The 14,568-nt window shown below is 39.4% G+C and overlaps 1 protein-coding gene across 1 annotated transcript in view; it reads right to left on the bottom strand.

Annotated features, from left to right (window-relative positions):
- Positions 1-706: 706 nt before the first annotated feature.
- Positions 707-14,568, bottom strand: part of AKT3 (AKT serine/threonine kinase 3) — a 245,108-nt gene continuing 231,246 nt past the window's right edge. Inside the window, exons 12-13 of the mRNA XM_019549778.1 lie at positions 4,499-4,601; positions 707-1,170 (exon numbers count right to left, since the gene is read on the bottom strand). Coding sequence (XP_019405323.1) covers positions 1,085-1,170; positions 4,499-4,601 — 189 coding nt within the window. The 3' untranslated portion in view covers positions 707-1,084. The remainder of the gene's footprint in view (positions 1,171-4,498; positions 4,602-14,568) is intronic.

Here is a 14,568-nt window from a genome sequence, read left to right as displayed (position 1 = left end):
ATAGCAGCATTTGCAAACATGACACACTCCTTATCACTAAAAATAAATACTACTGCAGTATAACCAAAAAAAAAAAGAAAGAAAGAAAAGAAAAAAGAAAGATCATTCAGAGTTAAACTCCTGGAGAAAAAGCTAATTCACAAACTCAAAATAAAAACAAGGAAGGCAAACACCTGTTCGCCTTCGTGCACAAGTTTTGGTGAAAAGCAATACCATTATGCCTGTCTACATTCTTCAGCCATCAGAGGTGATGTATTTCATAAAAGAAAAAGAAAAGCATGAGAAAAATGTTATCTGGTGCAAATTATAAGACCCTTAAAACAACTTCAACCGCTGCTTTTATGCCTTCATTTCTTGCATGTAAAATGTTCAATTCTCCATGATTGCACATGAACCTGGAAGTCTAAGTGGCAGGCTGGGTGAGCCCAGCCCTTCTGCTTTTTCTGTAGTATCCAACAGTAATTAAAAAATAATATATATATATATTTATATATATCAACAGTTATAAGTCCTCTTTTGAATGTTTCCCAAACAAATTCCAGCCAGATGTTAATGACATAGACCTGCTTCAAGTAATGATATGCCTAACAAAAACCTTACATATGTACATCACCACCGTCAACACTTCCTTGTTCTGACCAGCACAAACAGAAGTAAAACAATATGCACTAGTCTTCTGTTTAAGACTAATTCCAATTCTAATTTGTCTCCTAGGAGAGAGGAAATATACCTGGAACCAACATGTTCTTCATTTAGCCTCCACTATGAGGAACAGTAGCACAAATGTAGTGTAGGATTTAAGTCATCCAACTTCAAAAGATTTTAAATGATTTCTTGACATTGCTATTACACTGAGACAATGGGCAGCAGCACAGTGGGAGACTTTAGACCAAGTTTCATGCAAAAAAAAAAAATAAAAAAAATAAAGCCCTGTTGTTGAGGGTGGGGAGGAAACTTGTTCAATTTGGAATAACCTCTGAAAGTGCCCCTGCTATCTTAAATAATATCTAGTACTGGTGGTGATGTTCAGGAATCATTTTCAGTGATAAACCTAAGATGATGGTGAAGCAGCAGAACAAAAGAGTTATTCTCGTCCACTTGCAGAATAGGAAAACTGAGGGAAATGCGGCCGTCTCTCATTGTCCATGCAGTCCATACCATCTTCATCATCTGTGGGAATGGAAAAGCTTAATATTTTAATTAATTCTCAACAAAACTAGATTTTTTAATTGATCTGTTATGGTTATTTCAGTTTTTCAGCCAATTATGGTCTCATTAAATGTATAAGTAGCACTAGCCACAGAGACATGAACCCAGGGCATCCAATCCCCTCCCAGGGGACTACTGTAACCATCCTGATAAAGACAATCATCCTCCTGCTTGCTCTCCTGGCTAACTCTTGCACTTGTGCCTGCCCAGTAACTCAGCTTCAATAGAATAGATGGTATCCCCTCATCCAGCTTATTCTATAGCCTAGTGGTTAGAGCACTCTCTGAAGATGTAGGGCATATGGGTTCATCTCTTCCCCAAGCTGAGACAGATCTAGAATCATCACCTCCCACTTTCTGCTCAAGTGATCTAACCAACAGACTACTATGCAAGAAGTGGGCACCTCTACTGATGTGAGACTAGATGTTCTGAATTCGTCTCTTCGGAAACTACTGACACGGTGAATTCCAAACTAAGACCAGGCAGTGTAAATTACAAGCAAGTACAAATGCCTGATGGATACCTTCAGCTTGGTTCCCACTGTCTGTATTTCTGGATTTTTGCCCTCTGCTTGCTGTTCTCTACATCAAGAACCTAGATGCCTAACCCTGAATCACTCTAAGCATTTCCAAGTTTTTCCATTGACTGTGTAGGGATCCTAGATGCCTAACTGGGCTGTTCTAGATTGAACTTTGGGAGAAGACATTCAGCAGGTGGGGCATGGCACTGTTGAAATCCAGGCATCCATGGAGTTGCTTTGAACCCAGCTGCACACTACTCTGGAGCTGCTTCCTAAGCCCATGGAGCTGCTGCGCTGATCATAACAGTATAGCACTTCCTTGATTCTTCTAACACGTCTAATGAAGTTTAAGTCACTTTTCATGCATATAACCAAACCCCTGACACATCTTCTATGATCTTCAGCCACCTACCTTGACCTGGAACCTGAAGATGTATTATTTACATTTGAAAAAAGACTAGGAGGAAATATATTCAAGTATTTTAAGCTAGATCATTTTACTATGCAAGCCCATCTAAAGGCTGCATTCTCAAAATTCTCCCCCTTAAACTTGAAACTGTCTCAAATTCTAGGCCATTTCAAGTTAAACTTTTTGATGAATTGGGTATCTACACTGCAGTCAAAAATGCGATTTCAGCTCGTGTAGACTTAATGAGCTATTTTTAACCAAGTTGGTTCAAGAGCTGGTAGCAGCAGCAGCCTGGGGTTTAAAATAACCTAATCACCTGATTTCCTCAGGTTCCCAGATGGATTTTCACAATCTGCACCAAGTTCCATGTATCCTTAGCCACACCATTTTCCATACTTCTACTAGCTACTGGAAAACTTCCTCAGATAAGTACAAGCAGAAATCATATCTCTGACACCTTCAGCCTAATGATCAGCCCAGAGTTGGACTGAATGCTAAAGCACTTCACAGAGCCCAAATTTTCTTTGCTGTTAAATTTAAAGACTGATAAAAGAATAGCCAATTTTGTTTCATGTGAGCAAACATTGTTAGAAGTTCCTAACTTTAACACACAAAGCCTGTTCTTTTCCCCAGAATTTTACTTTAAAGGCAAACGTGGAAAATTTCTTCTAAAGAGAGATGGAGGAAAGAAAGGCCTTTTAGAAGTTTGAAGAACAAAAGAACAGCTATACTGGTTTTCTACAAATTTCAAATAAACTTCTAGATGGACAAAGCACAGAAAATTTCAGGAAAAAAAAATAATTTGGGATGTATAAACCACCAAAAAGTGGTAAATAATCAATGGAATTCAAGCTCCTCTATTGTGTAATACACATACCGGCTCCTTTTCCATCTGCAAAATTTTTTTAAAGTACATTTATAAAGTACACTTTTTTAAAATACATTTTTAAAAACTAGTGTTTGCACTATTTTTTACTGTTTGCCAACTGCTAATTTTTTGTTAGCCAAAAACTAGTATAACCGCATTATGGTTTGTGTATGTGTAGATAAAGATGGTTAAAATGCACTATGTATTAAGGGTGAAATTCCCTTCAATCCAGACATTAAAAGCCCAAATCATGATTTAAATGTAAATCAAGAACTGCATTAAGGACACTGGTGCAACATGGGGCCTGATAGGAGGTCTGCACTAGAGTGAATTTCATGTCAAATAATGGATATTGCCAAAAGAGTTGTCCATTTTCTTCCCTGGCAATTGGTTCTCGTTTTCTGGCCCTGATTCAGCAAAGTATTTTAGGATGCATTTAAACTTTAAAAAATTAAGTAGGTCCATTGAATTCTATGGGGCATGCATGTACTTAAAAACAGGAATGTGCTTAATTACTTTGCTGAATTGGGACCTTTAGCAGCAGTTAGCAAACCAGAAGTTTGGCGACTTGTATTTAATCACTTCAAGAATGAATAAAGATTATAAGGAACTGGAAGCCAATTAAGAAATCTAAGGCCCTTTCTACATGTTACAGGTATCATGCAATTAAGTGGTTAATTGCACAATTACCTTGAGACCAGATACGCATTCAGAATAGCTATCACATGATAAAAAGCTCAAACCCTGAAAATGTGTGGTAACTTAATAGCTGGTTGCTACTGAGCTTTGATTTGCACACGTAGCAGGGTCTCCCCTGCAGCTGGGAGCCCCTTCAGCCAACAGGGCTCCCAACCACAGAGGTGTAACCCCCAAGCCCTGGGGATCATGGCCACTATGATCCCCATGGCTCAGGAGTGCATGAAACCCCCAGGGCCACACTGGGCTCTTGGTGCTGGCCTCACATGGAACTGGGACCCAGAGTCCAACAGCTTATGGGGCTCTGAGTCCCTTCTGCACAGGAGGCACAGCTCGGACCCAGAGCCCCATCAGTTATGGATCTCTGGGTCTTGGCTGTCACATGTGACCCAGATCCATGTGACCCCTGTGGCTGTGAGCCTCCCCCTACACCAGCAATAAGGCATGGTTCGTTCTAATGGATATTTCCACAATTGCACCTCTGGCCATGCAAATGTGCTATGGCAGGAGGCGCAATTGATGATTGTTTGAATCATACATTAGATCCTCTCATGCCTTTACCTGTATGTGTAGAGGGAGCCTAAGTAGCTAAATATATAACTTTATTACTATGTCCAGTGTAAGTAGCCTGATGCCATAGAAAAGTACTCTTATTTCCATATTAATTTTCTACTAAAATTAGTGAGACCACTTTCTTCATTATGACAGTGTAACTTATTTCGTACAACTTTTTATAATAATTTTAAATATACAAACAATTTATTTTCTCAACCATATATGACAATTTTAGGCTTACATTTTTCAGGCGGCGTTATTGTAATAGTCTGAGCTGTAAATTCTTCATCAAAATATCTTGTGTCTGTCTCAGATGTCACTTGAGGTTTAAAAGGAGGTACAAGCTGAAGGAGGCAGACAAAGAAGAGTAGAATTAATACAACAAAAGTCAACCAGATAACAACCAGGAATACAAATAAATCATTCTGGAGCCCTGTAGTTAGACCAGACAACTGGTAACTGAATGAACCTACAGCAAAAGGTAGCTGAGTCTTGACTCCTGTCAAAACAAGAGAGTTGCCAAATTTATTACTCAAACTAGTGTTAGGTTAGAATTTAGGTATCAGCAAGACCACAGCAGCTACCTTACTGTCACTCCCAGGTGGTGTCTTCTTCTTTTCTAAAGATAGACTGCAATATATAAAGATAATTAACTACAAATTCTGGCTGGGGATATAATACTCATTGGAAGATCACCATTAGAGCACTTGTCGTGCAAAGGCTTCCACACATGCTTAACTTTATACAATGCGTAGCTGCGAATAAAGACAGTAGGATTTTTCAGTGATAAAAGTTAGATATGTGCTGTTCTATATCGAAGAAAAAGAATGATACACAGATGGAAGCAATTTTCAATATGAATAAAGCTGTTTATGTCTGAAACAGTCTCATGAATACTGGATTTTTGGCCCCTTTTTCCAGCATTTTACAGTATTTCAAACAGCAATAAGAATTTTTATGGTCAAAACTGTTCCGGTTCATTGGATTGCTAATGACTTTACACTACACCCAAGCACAGAATTAGCTTGATCAACATGCCATAAATCAATCAAGAACTTCTGGACAAGATAGCTCAGGAAACAAATGCAAACCACTCAGATGAGTAGCCTCAGAGAAGTATCACTGCATGGAAAAAAGGGTGCAAAATTTCTCAGTAATTACTGAAACAAAATTAGAAGAAATAAAATGATCAAATGCACTCCCATTCTCCTAGATGGTTAATAATCATGAAAATAAGGAATCTGTGTGAGAATAATATCACAACATTATCTGAATTTAATCGAAAGGTATTTCTTAAGAGTGAGCAGTGCTCCCACATATGTTGGCTCTATCAGGTTTTAGAAAGCTGCCCAGTTCTGAGTAAATACGCTTTATAACCTTATTGAACTCCATCTCCATTTCCACCCTGCCCTTAACTGCTAACGTGCACTCTCCTGATTGCAGAATGCTGATTTCATACCCAATTTTGTTTCTGAATGGACTCTAAGGAGATTTCATTAATCAGCTAAACAGTTCTTGAGACTAATATGAATGAAGATCTTGCATACCTCATTAAATGCCTCGAGTCTCCTACAATCACATGCTAGAAATGATCAGAACTTGGGTCAAGGAGGTCAGGATAGAAGTTACAACTATTGCATGGTAGACGCACAAAGTACTCTGCATCGCAACCGTCTGCAACTGAAGAGATGGTCAGGGCACTAGAGTGCTGTCAGAATGGTGGATCCCACTCTAAGATAACCCTGGGTGGATGTGGTATCAGACTTCAGCGCCATAACAAACATCTGGACCACATCCCATCCCAACTCGCAGTAGTTTGCATTCCGCAGGCAACCCATGGGGCTTTACAGCACCCCACTCACCACCCCCAGGCAGCGCTCTAGCCTAGGCCTGAATTCATGTGGTCTGCCTGACCGCTGAGCCAGCCCTGACCCCAGGCTGTTACTGAAAAGAGTCAGTGAAGCCTCCAATCCCCAGGTCCATCTGCGTCCTCCCTCCAGGCAGCACAGATATAGCCACACAAAAAAAACTGCTTATTACTGAATTTAATCTTATTGCTCATTGTCATGGGTACAGGTGAGCAAGTGCTGAATATGGGTCTGCGGCTACTTTGCCTATGCTCATAGTTAACCTGTCTTAAGAACTGATTCATCTGCACTGATTTCTAGCAACGGGCAAGTTCCCTAATGGAAATAAAAAATGTACTTGAACCTGTCCAAAATCTATATTAGCACACCTACGCATACTAATATATAGCATCACTACCTTCCAATTTGTCTGGGGAAACTGAACGCATGTGTAAAGGTAGATTACAATTTATTTTGATGTTTAAAAAGAAATAAATACATCTCAATATATACTTCATAAACCTGAGCAAGGTAGAAAGGTGGGATGACTTGTGGTGGCATATATGGAGAGGTATGAGATTTTAAAAGGAAGAAGATTATGAAGGAGGTCTGAGGCAAGTGTATCACACAGTCTTTCAGCCAGATGCAAGTTGCTGAAATGTAGTAACACTTAAATCTGAAATGGGGGTCATTTTTCCTTGATTTCAAGTGGACCTGGACTGGGCCTTTGTACTGTACTGTTTACTCTATAAGGTACATCTCTAGCCTGCCCTTGTTTTGTTTCCTTGCAATGAATTAGAGACATTGCCTGAGCTGGGTAATAATCATTAAGAACAGTTACAAGTATGCAAAAATTCTACAGTTTGGGGGAAAGGAGAGAGGGAAGACAACACATTCAAGGAAGAATGAAGCCAACAAAGGCTTATCAGGTGAAGCTGCTGAGTTCTATACATCTGTAAAGAAATTAAGAATAAGAGCAAATTATGTGTGTGACTTTAAATTAGGAAGCAGAATCTTGCCTGAAATATTTTACATCACTCTACTTTCTTCAGCTGAAGGCTTCTGTGGGGGAAAAAAGTAACCAAAAAGTAAGTAAACTTTTTCTTGTTTTTGGTATCTACAAATATCTAATCTCTCAATCTTGCATTCTCCAAAGTGATTTCAGATGCGGTAAGTGGCTGCTTACCCTCAGAAGCATTTTGTAATGTCCGGATACAGTATCTTGTTCAAAACAAGTTTGTGTTTGCCTGAGACTTAGGTTAGTGCTCAACTCTGAACCAAAATCTCTCTGGATTTGCCTAGTTCATTCAAAAACTACTTTACATATAGAAGGGATAAAGCCTTAAATGTGAAATTTTGATTTAGGTGTGCGGGGGAGTGCTTGCCATTAGTGTCTTGAATCTGAACCTGGCATATGGTTTTGGTTCCAGCACTAGAATAGTTCTGTTTATGTCTATTTTTGAAGGGTTACAGATCCAAAGGATAGAAAGTAATGAGAGGAGATGATTTCTCCTTATCTCTGCCTCAGACCTCCCTCTATATTTTTCTTCCCTTTAAAAATCTCATACCTCTCCATATCTGCTACCACAAGTCATCCCACCTTTCTACCTTGCTCAGGTTTATAAACGATATATAAAAGATGTATTTATTTCTTTTTAAATAACAAAATAAATTGTAATAATGTAAAACAGCCATTTCAAAGTGTGGTGCCTTGTGCCTCCTCCCTGGTGACATCTATATTTAGAAGTCCTCCTCAAAACAAGCACTTTATAAAGTGCCAGTTAAGGAATGGAGAAAAAAAGTAAAAGTGAACTAGCCTTTAAACAAGCACTGCACCTTGTCAACCTCATCCCCTGAAGCAAACTTCCTATGGCCCAAAGCACACTGAACAGATCCAGACCATGCCGGGACAAGAAATACAAAATTTGCCAACACGTCTCCATCAGTCCCACAATAACTACACCCCACAGCAGAACCATCAACATTCCTGGATCTTACACCTGCACATACAAAAATGTACTATCTCATCTAGTGCACTAAATGCCACAATGGAAAATATATAGGAGAAACCAAACAACAACAACTGTGTACCAGAATGAAGGCACACCAAAAATCTAGCAAAGACAAACACCCAACTACCTACGGGTGCACATTTCTCACAAGATAACCACTCTCACACCAATCTGTCAGTGCTAATACTCAAAGGGAACTTACAAAACACCTTTCATAGACAAGCCTACAAACTTCACTTCATAAATCTACTCGATACAAAAAATGATAAACTAAATACAGGCAGTTCTCAAGTTACAACGTTTCACACTTATAACATTTATAAATTGACACCCTGTTTCAACTTTCTGACAGTTTCCACTTTACAATGCTTGATCCAATGTGACACCATGCCAGTGAACAAGTTTGCTGCATTGCACATCTCCCTGGAGAACATCTATCCAAACTTCCTTGGACACTTTCTTTAAGAAAGCAGACAAGACTCCAGAAGAACCTGCAGCCAAGTCTCCTGAGACGACTCCAGCCAAGAACCCTTTAAAAAGTCCAACCAAGAGCCTTTCAAAAAGTCCAGCAAAGTCACCTCAAAGAAGTCCTTCCAAATCAATATGATTGCAATTTACAATATAAATATATTAATGTAGCTATATTACTCATCTATAATTGATCGAGTACAAAATTCTGGGGTATTTTTAGTGAAAATAGGGTATCGGGCCTTGGTTCAGAAACCAATCCCTCATTCATAACATTGTTTCTTATGAGAAAATTGGTTCCGAGTTGCAAAGCTTTGACTTAAGACATGGTTTTCAGGAACCAATTGTGTCATAAGTCCAAGGACTGTCTGTACTGACTTTGGATTTATGGCACATTATAACCCGCCAGTCATCCAATCACCCCAGGTAACCTGTCTGCATGTCACCAGCTACATTCTACCACCTGGTCAACATTCCCCCTCTACCCTACCTGTCTCTCACTTATTCTATTCTATCCCCTCTGATCCTCACTGCCACGCATTTGCATTTTCATAGACCTTCATTTTGCATATTGGCTTCCATTCCACCCAGGAAAGCACACAAAACACCACCACTCTCTTATGCCTGAAGAAGGGCATTTGTGCCCAAAAGCTTGCAAAGAACATTTTTTCCAACTATTTAGTTTGTCTAATAAAAGATAATCACATTTACCCAAAAAACCTTGTCTGCCTATGTCCTTAGACCAACATAGCTATAACCAACTACCCTAAAAGTGAAACAATGAAATTAATTACATTTGGCAAGTACTTTTGGGGGCTGAAATTCATAACATCCCACTGACAGATTCCACTACATTAAAGTCCTCCATGTTATACAGGTGCAAAGAAACAGTGGCTGAAGTTAGGCCCTAAATATCTGCCATCCCCTGCGCCCCCCACACACACACACACACCTTTTTTCTGGAAGGAAGGCTCCTGCCATGTCCTTCATTCTCATTCAATGCAGGCTGACTCCTCATAACTGATCAGATAACTAGTAGATGATCAACTAGGTAGTCTGGTGTGTGGGGGGAAGTGGTTGAGGGGAACACTGAAATTCCAAGTCAGGGCGAGCAGAGAGACATCCTGTAATCCTAAGGCATCAAGTAGGCCACAAACCCTTGAATTTTACAGCCCAAGTACGGTGTGTGGCATTGCCAGAATCACAGGGTGTCAACTGAAAGCTCCTGGACAATTCAAGGTCCTGGACGTGAACTTAGCAGCCAAGCCCAAGTGAAGTAGGAGCAGAGGCCCCAAGCCCGTGAAGTGAGAGCAAGTCCCACACACTGCGAACTGCTCCCTCGTGTGTCTGCCACTGCTTCCATCCATCTAAACTTCCACTCACCCCCTTGCAGCCAGATCCTTACCCATTCACAGACACTAAGACCACAATGGGCACTGCCATAGACCATGGACAAACCCAGTCCCTGAACTGCTACTTGCATCCAACAGCCAAATGTGAAATTCAGGGAAATAAAGGATCTTACCACCATCTGTGGCAAAGAGGACATCCAGCGTCAGCTCCAGATAGGGCACTGAATCAGAGATGTCTTCAAGCACATCACCCAGGAGATGCAGGTGAGGGGTCACAACAGTGACTGGAAGCAGTGCCTCACCAAGACCATGGTGATTAGGAGACATTACCACCACATGTTGGATACTAAGAAGCACTCTGTGAATAAGAAGCAAAGCATGCCATTCTACAAGGAACTGCCCCGTTTCCTCACCAAGACCAAGGTAGATGCCCTACCCTCCACCACACTCATAGGACCAGGGGTATTCTGGAAGAGTTTCTTACACAGACCCCACCAGCAGAGGAGAAGACTAAAATATTTCACACAACACTGTTCCCCACACAGGGGCTGCGACTGTTCTGGACCAAGTCCTATGACACGTCTCTGCACCCCTCCCAGAGACACGGATCACATATCAACCCTCTCAATACCAGCAAAGTGGCTGCTGCCCTGGCATGACCCACAGGACTCATGACCAGTTCTCCCAAAACTTCTCCTCATGAGTCACACCATGCATGAAGATACCATGCAACCCGTGATGACACGGTGTGCTCCAGCTCCAGTCAACCACAATGGGAACTTAGGCCCAAGGGGAGATGGAAAGTCCCGGGGAGCAAGAAGAAAGAAGGGTCAACAGGGGGAGCTGAGGAGTTTACAAGCCACCCCCTGTGGTCACAGCTCTCAGGCCATTATGGCCAAGCATCCCACAAAGCAGTTGGAGCCAGGGTGGGGGAAGGAATGCTAGGGCATAGGGAGAAGATGAATCACCCACTTTCCCCACACCCCCACCCTCCTCTGTTGTGTTCATTGGGTCTGAATAACTGTTTTTGCCGTAGCTGTTCTGTAATTTACAAGACAACTTTAACAAGTCAACTTAACTAACTCAACTCACTAGCATGAAAAGAATCTCTTCAAAACCCTGGAGAAATTGTTCCTTGCTTGCTCAAGATGCAGGAATAGTATAGAAATTACACATCAGTAAAGTGAAAGCGTCTATGTTTAGTATATTTAAACTAGAAACATTTTGTAATATATAATCATTCTAGTTAGCATATTAATCCTTTTCTATATATGTCCATTTCTAATTTTCTAATTCACAAAGCTGACCTTTAAACATCTAGTTCATATATGGCTTGACTGTACATTTGCAATCCGCCCTGAGGAAGGGGCAACAAGAAACATCACTTCCCAGAAACATTTTGTTAAAGATTAAAAAGCTGTACTGGCTGAATGGTACTGTGGAAGACCAGGTTGGGGGGAGGGCACGTAGTAGAGCCAACAAATAAATCTTAAAAACCAATCTGTTTAAAATAGCCTCCTCCATCATTTATCTACACCGTTTCGGGTTCAGCCAGTAAGGGCTCCTATACACATGCATAAAGGCTGCTCTGATGCGCTGTAATTACAGCGCATCAGAGCAAGATAATTACTGCACTCCAACATCACAGGTATCAGCGTCTCCACGCTGAAAATGGCGGCACCATTTGATGAGCTTTAGTTAAAGCACCCCCGCCACCGTTTTTCAACAAGGGAATATTGGAATGTGTGACACTCTGGGCACTTTATTTAGAGCAGCTCTCAGAGCCACTCTAATTAACACCCCACCCAGCATGTGTATAAATGCCCTAAGGTTTTGGAATTTTCATTGTTACCCCAGAAGGTAACAGTGCCACCTATCACAGAATAAGAGCAGCAGTCCCCTGCCCTAGTTTTAATATCAACTTTGCCCTACATCTCTGAGGGAGAAGGATAAATCGATGGGCCAAAAATTAAAAATGGATGCATGCTTACTATGGAGTATTCATCTGTACTATCTTAATGATTTGGGAACGGTAAAACATTTTTTAAATATTTTATTCCTAACAAGCACCTCTGCTCAAATTAAAACATAAATTGTTCCATAATAACATAATTTAATAAGAGCCTTTTGATGATATTTGCTGATTTTCGATTGAAACAAATATTTCAAATTAGCCGTTCAATTTTCTAACATATGAATATTCTCCTTCACATATCAGAGACCAAATACAGACCCCTTGAATATGAAAGAGTTTTAATGTTGGTTTTCACAGAGATCAGTATTTAGCTATTTGTGTCTCCTTGGTTTTTGAACATGATCACCAAACAACTTCCTGTTCATTTACTCCATAACAGAAAACAAAATTACAAGTCAATGCTTCAGCAAAAATACTGATATACTATAGTCTATAATGTGCTTGATATGCAGCTTTATGATTTATAACAGACTTTTATAAAATGCAAAATGTAAACTTCTTTTAGTGGTATTTTTGCAGTAATTAGAGTTTTTGTTAAATTACCATATAGCCAATGCACTTTTTAAAAAGTTCCTCAGTACCGCCCTCCAACCAGCTCTTGTCTGAAGGGTGAAGAAAACTTAGTATCTTGATCCTCAACAAGAAAAAACTGCACAATCCACAAATAGAATCGTTCTCAAAAGGAAGCGCATTTACACAGAATGATACAGTAACTATTTTCTATATCTAGCCATACGTTGGGAAATATTTTTTGAGTAACATATCCAGACAGATGTCTAATGGACAAAGCTTCTACTTTATTTTCTAAACAGTTTTTTACCCTGCTGTGGAAATGAAAGGAATGATCCTAAGCAAGCTCGAGTCCACGAATGGCACGTGAAAACAGACCTCAAACACAAGTGAATTCCTGTTTCAGATCTAACTCCTAAAAATTGTATCCAGATCTTTTCATATTTGTATCTACCCAAAATATGTTTTTACTGAATTTGTGCTAGTTGGCAGAAGATTAATAAGTCTGTGGTACTGAGGAACACAGAAATATGAGAGTATCACATATTGGGTTCCTGTATCTTTTTAGTCACTGGATCAAATTCTGCTAGCAGTTATACCTATGTAACCCTTTCATTCCTCAACACAAAATTATAATTGGAGAGTTCCATCTGTTTCTCTCTCTATCACGTTTTATCCTTCTGGATTACATGCCTCATCCATATAGCTATATTTTATTTGACCAGAATTTTCACATGCTATTGAAACAATTAAAATGGTCTTTTAGCAACACATTTTAAAAGGTGTTATATATGCAATTATAATTTTACTAAACAAATATGATTTTCATTTACATTTTCATTTCTTGAATGGAAAATACTATACAAAAATAACAAAGGATTTGTAATTATTCATATTCATCTTATTAAGAGCAAAATATTATCCTGAACGTGTAAACAGAAATAAATTAATCCCCCAAATATAAATGACACTATATTTAACTTAAAAAACCTAAGGATTATATACATTCCTTCATTTTATATAAAAAAAAAATTTCCCCCCACAGTATTTATGCCCCTTCTCCCAAATTCTGCCAAATTTTACAGTCAGTGTAAAAAAAAGAGAACAAAAAAACCCACATGATTAATAAATCAAAAGTAGTTGCAAGACAACCTGCCTTCATAACAAAGGATATTCCAAAGCAAATTATCCCTGTAAAACATTCCAGAGTTTGTCATTCTTGTCATTTTAAATTTCTGTAGTTTCAAAAGTAAATCTTTAAAAAAACAGTAATAATGGTATGAAATCAAATGACCTGCTCTACCCAAAATCTAAATGCCACCATTATATTACTCTTTTTCAAGAAGCTGTTATAATGTTCAAAAAAGTAGGTAAATCAACATAGAATTAAATATGCAGATGAAAGTTCTATTAATCAGCAGACCACATACTATATTAACAATCTCAGTACTACAACTGGAAGGGAGTTTTTGGTCAAACATTGTTGTAAGATAATGCTGATTCAGGAAAAGATCTAGTTTGGGTGGGAATATACAAATTTTAAATGTATTTTTTCCATTTTTCTTGGGTCTATGATAGATTTGAGAGAGAGAAAGACTAGCCCACCCCTAAATAGCCAGAGAACGGTTTCAGTGGCAGCAAAACTTTAATTGGGAAAAGTTTCCCAGGTTCTAAATGAAAAAGATGGAGACAATCTCCCAAATCAGAACAGTCAAAACTAGACATTCCCTGGTAGTCAGGACACCCACCTAAGAAGTGGGAGATCCAAGTACCCTAACCATCAGGTTACACAGTTTACCTCTCAATTTCTCCCACTGGAGCTGTTCCCGGTCAATAAATAAGTATGTGTTCACTGGGCCAGAGGTTAGACTGATACTACAGCCCACTACAGGCATACCTCGTTTTATTGCGCTTCGCAGATATTGCGTTTTTTACAAATTGAAGGTTTGTGGCAACCCTGCACCAAGCAAGTCTATCGGCGCCATTTTTCCAACAGCATTTGCTCACTTCGTGTCTCTGTGTCATGTTTTGGTAATTCTCCAATTGACTCCAATTTTGAAAGAAGTTCTACTGTGGGTAAAATACTATCAAACAGCATCGCATGCTACAGAGAAATCTTTCGTAAAAAGAAGAGTCAATCGATGCGG

Source organism: Crocodylus porosus, unplaced genomic scaffold (assembly GCF_001723895.1).
Source record: "Crocodylus porosus isolate Cpor-Errol unplaced genomic scaffold, CroPor_comp1, whole genome shotgun sequence".
NCBI classification, from domain to species: Eukaryota; Metazoa; Chordata; order Crocodylia; family Crocodylidae; genus Crocodylus; species Crocodylus porosus.
The sequence above is the reverse complement of the archived record's forward strand: the minus strand, read 5'-3'. Positions and strand labels throughout refer to the sequence as shown.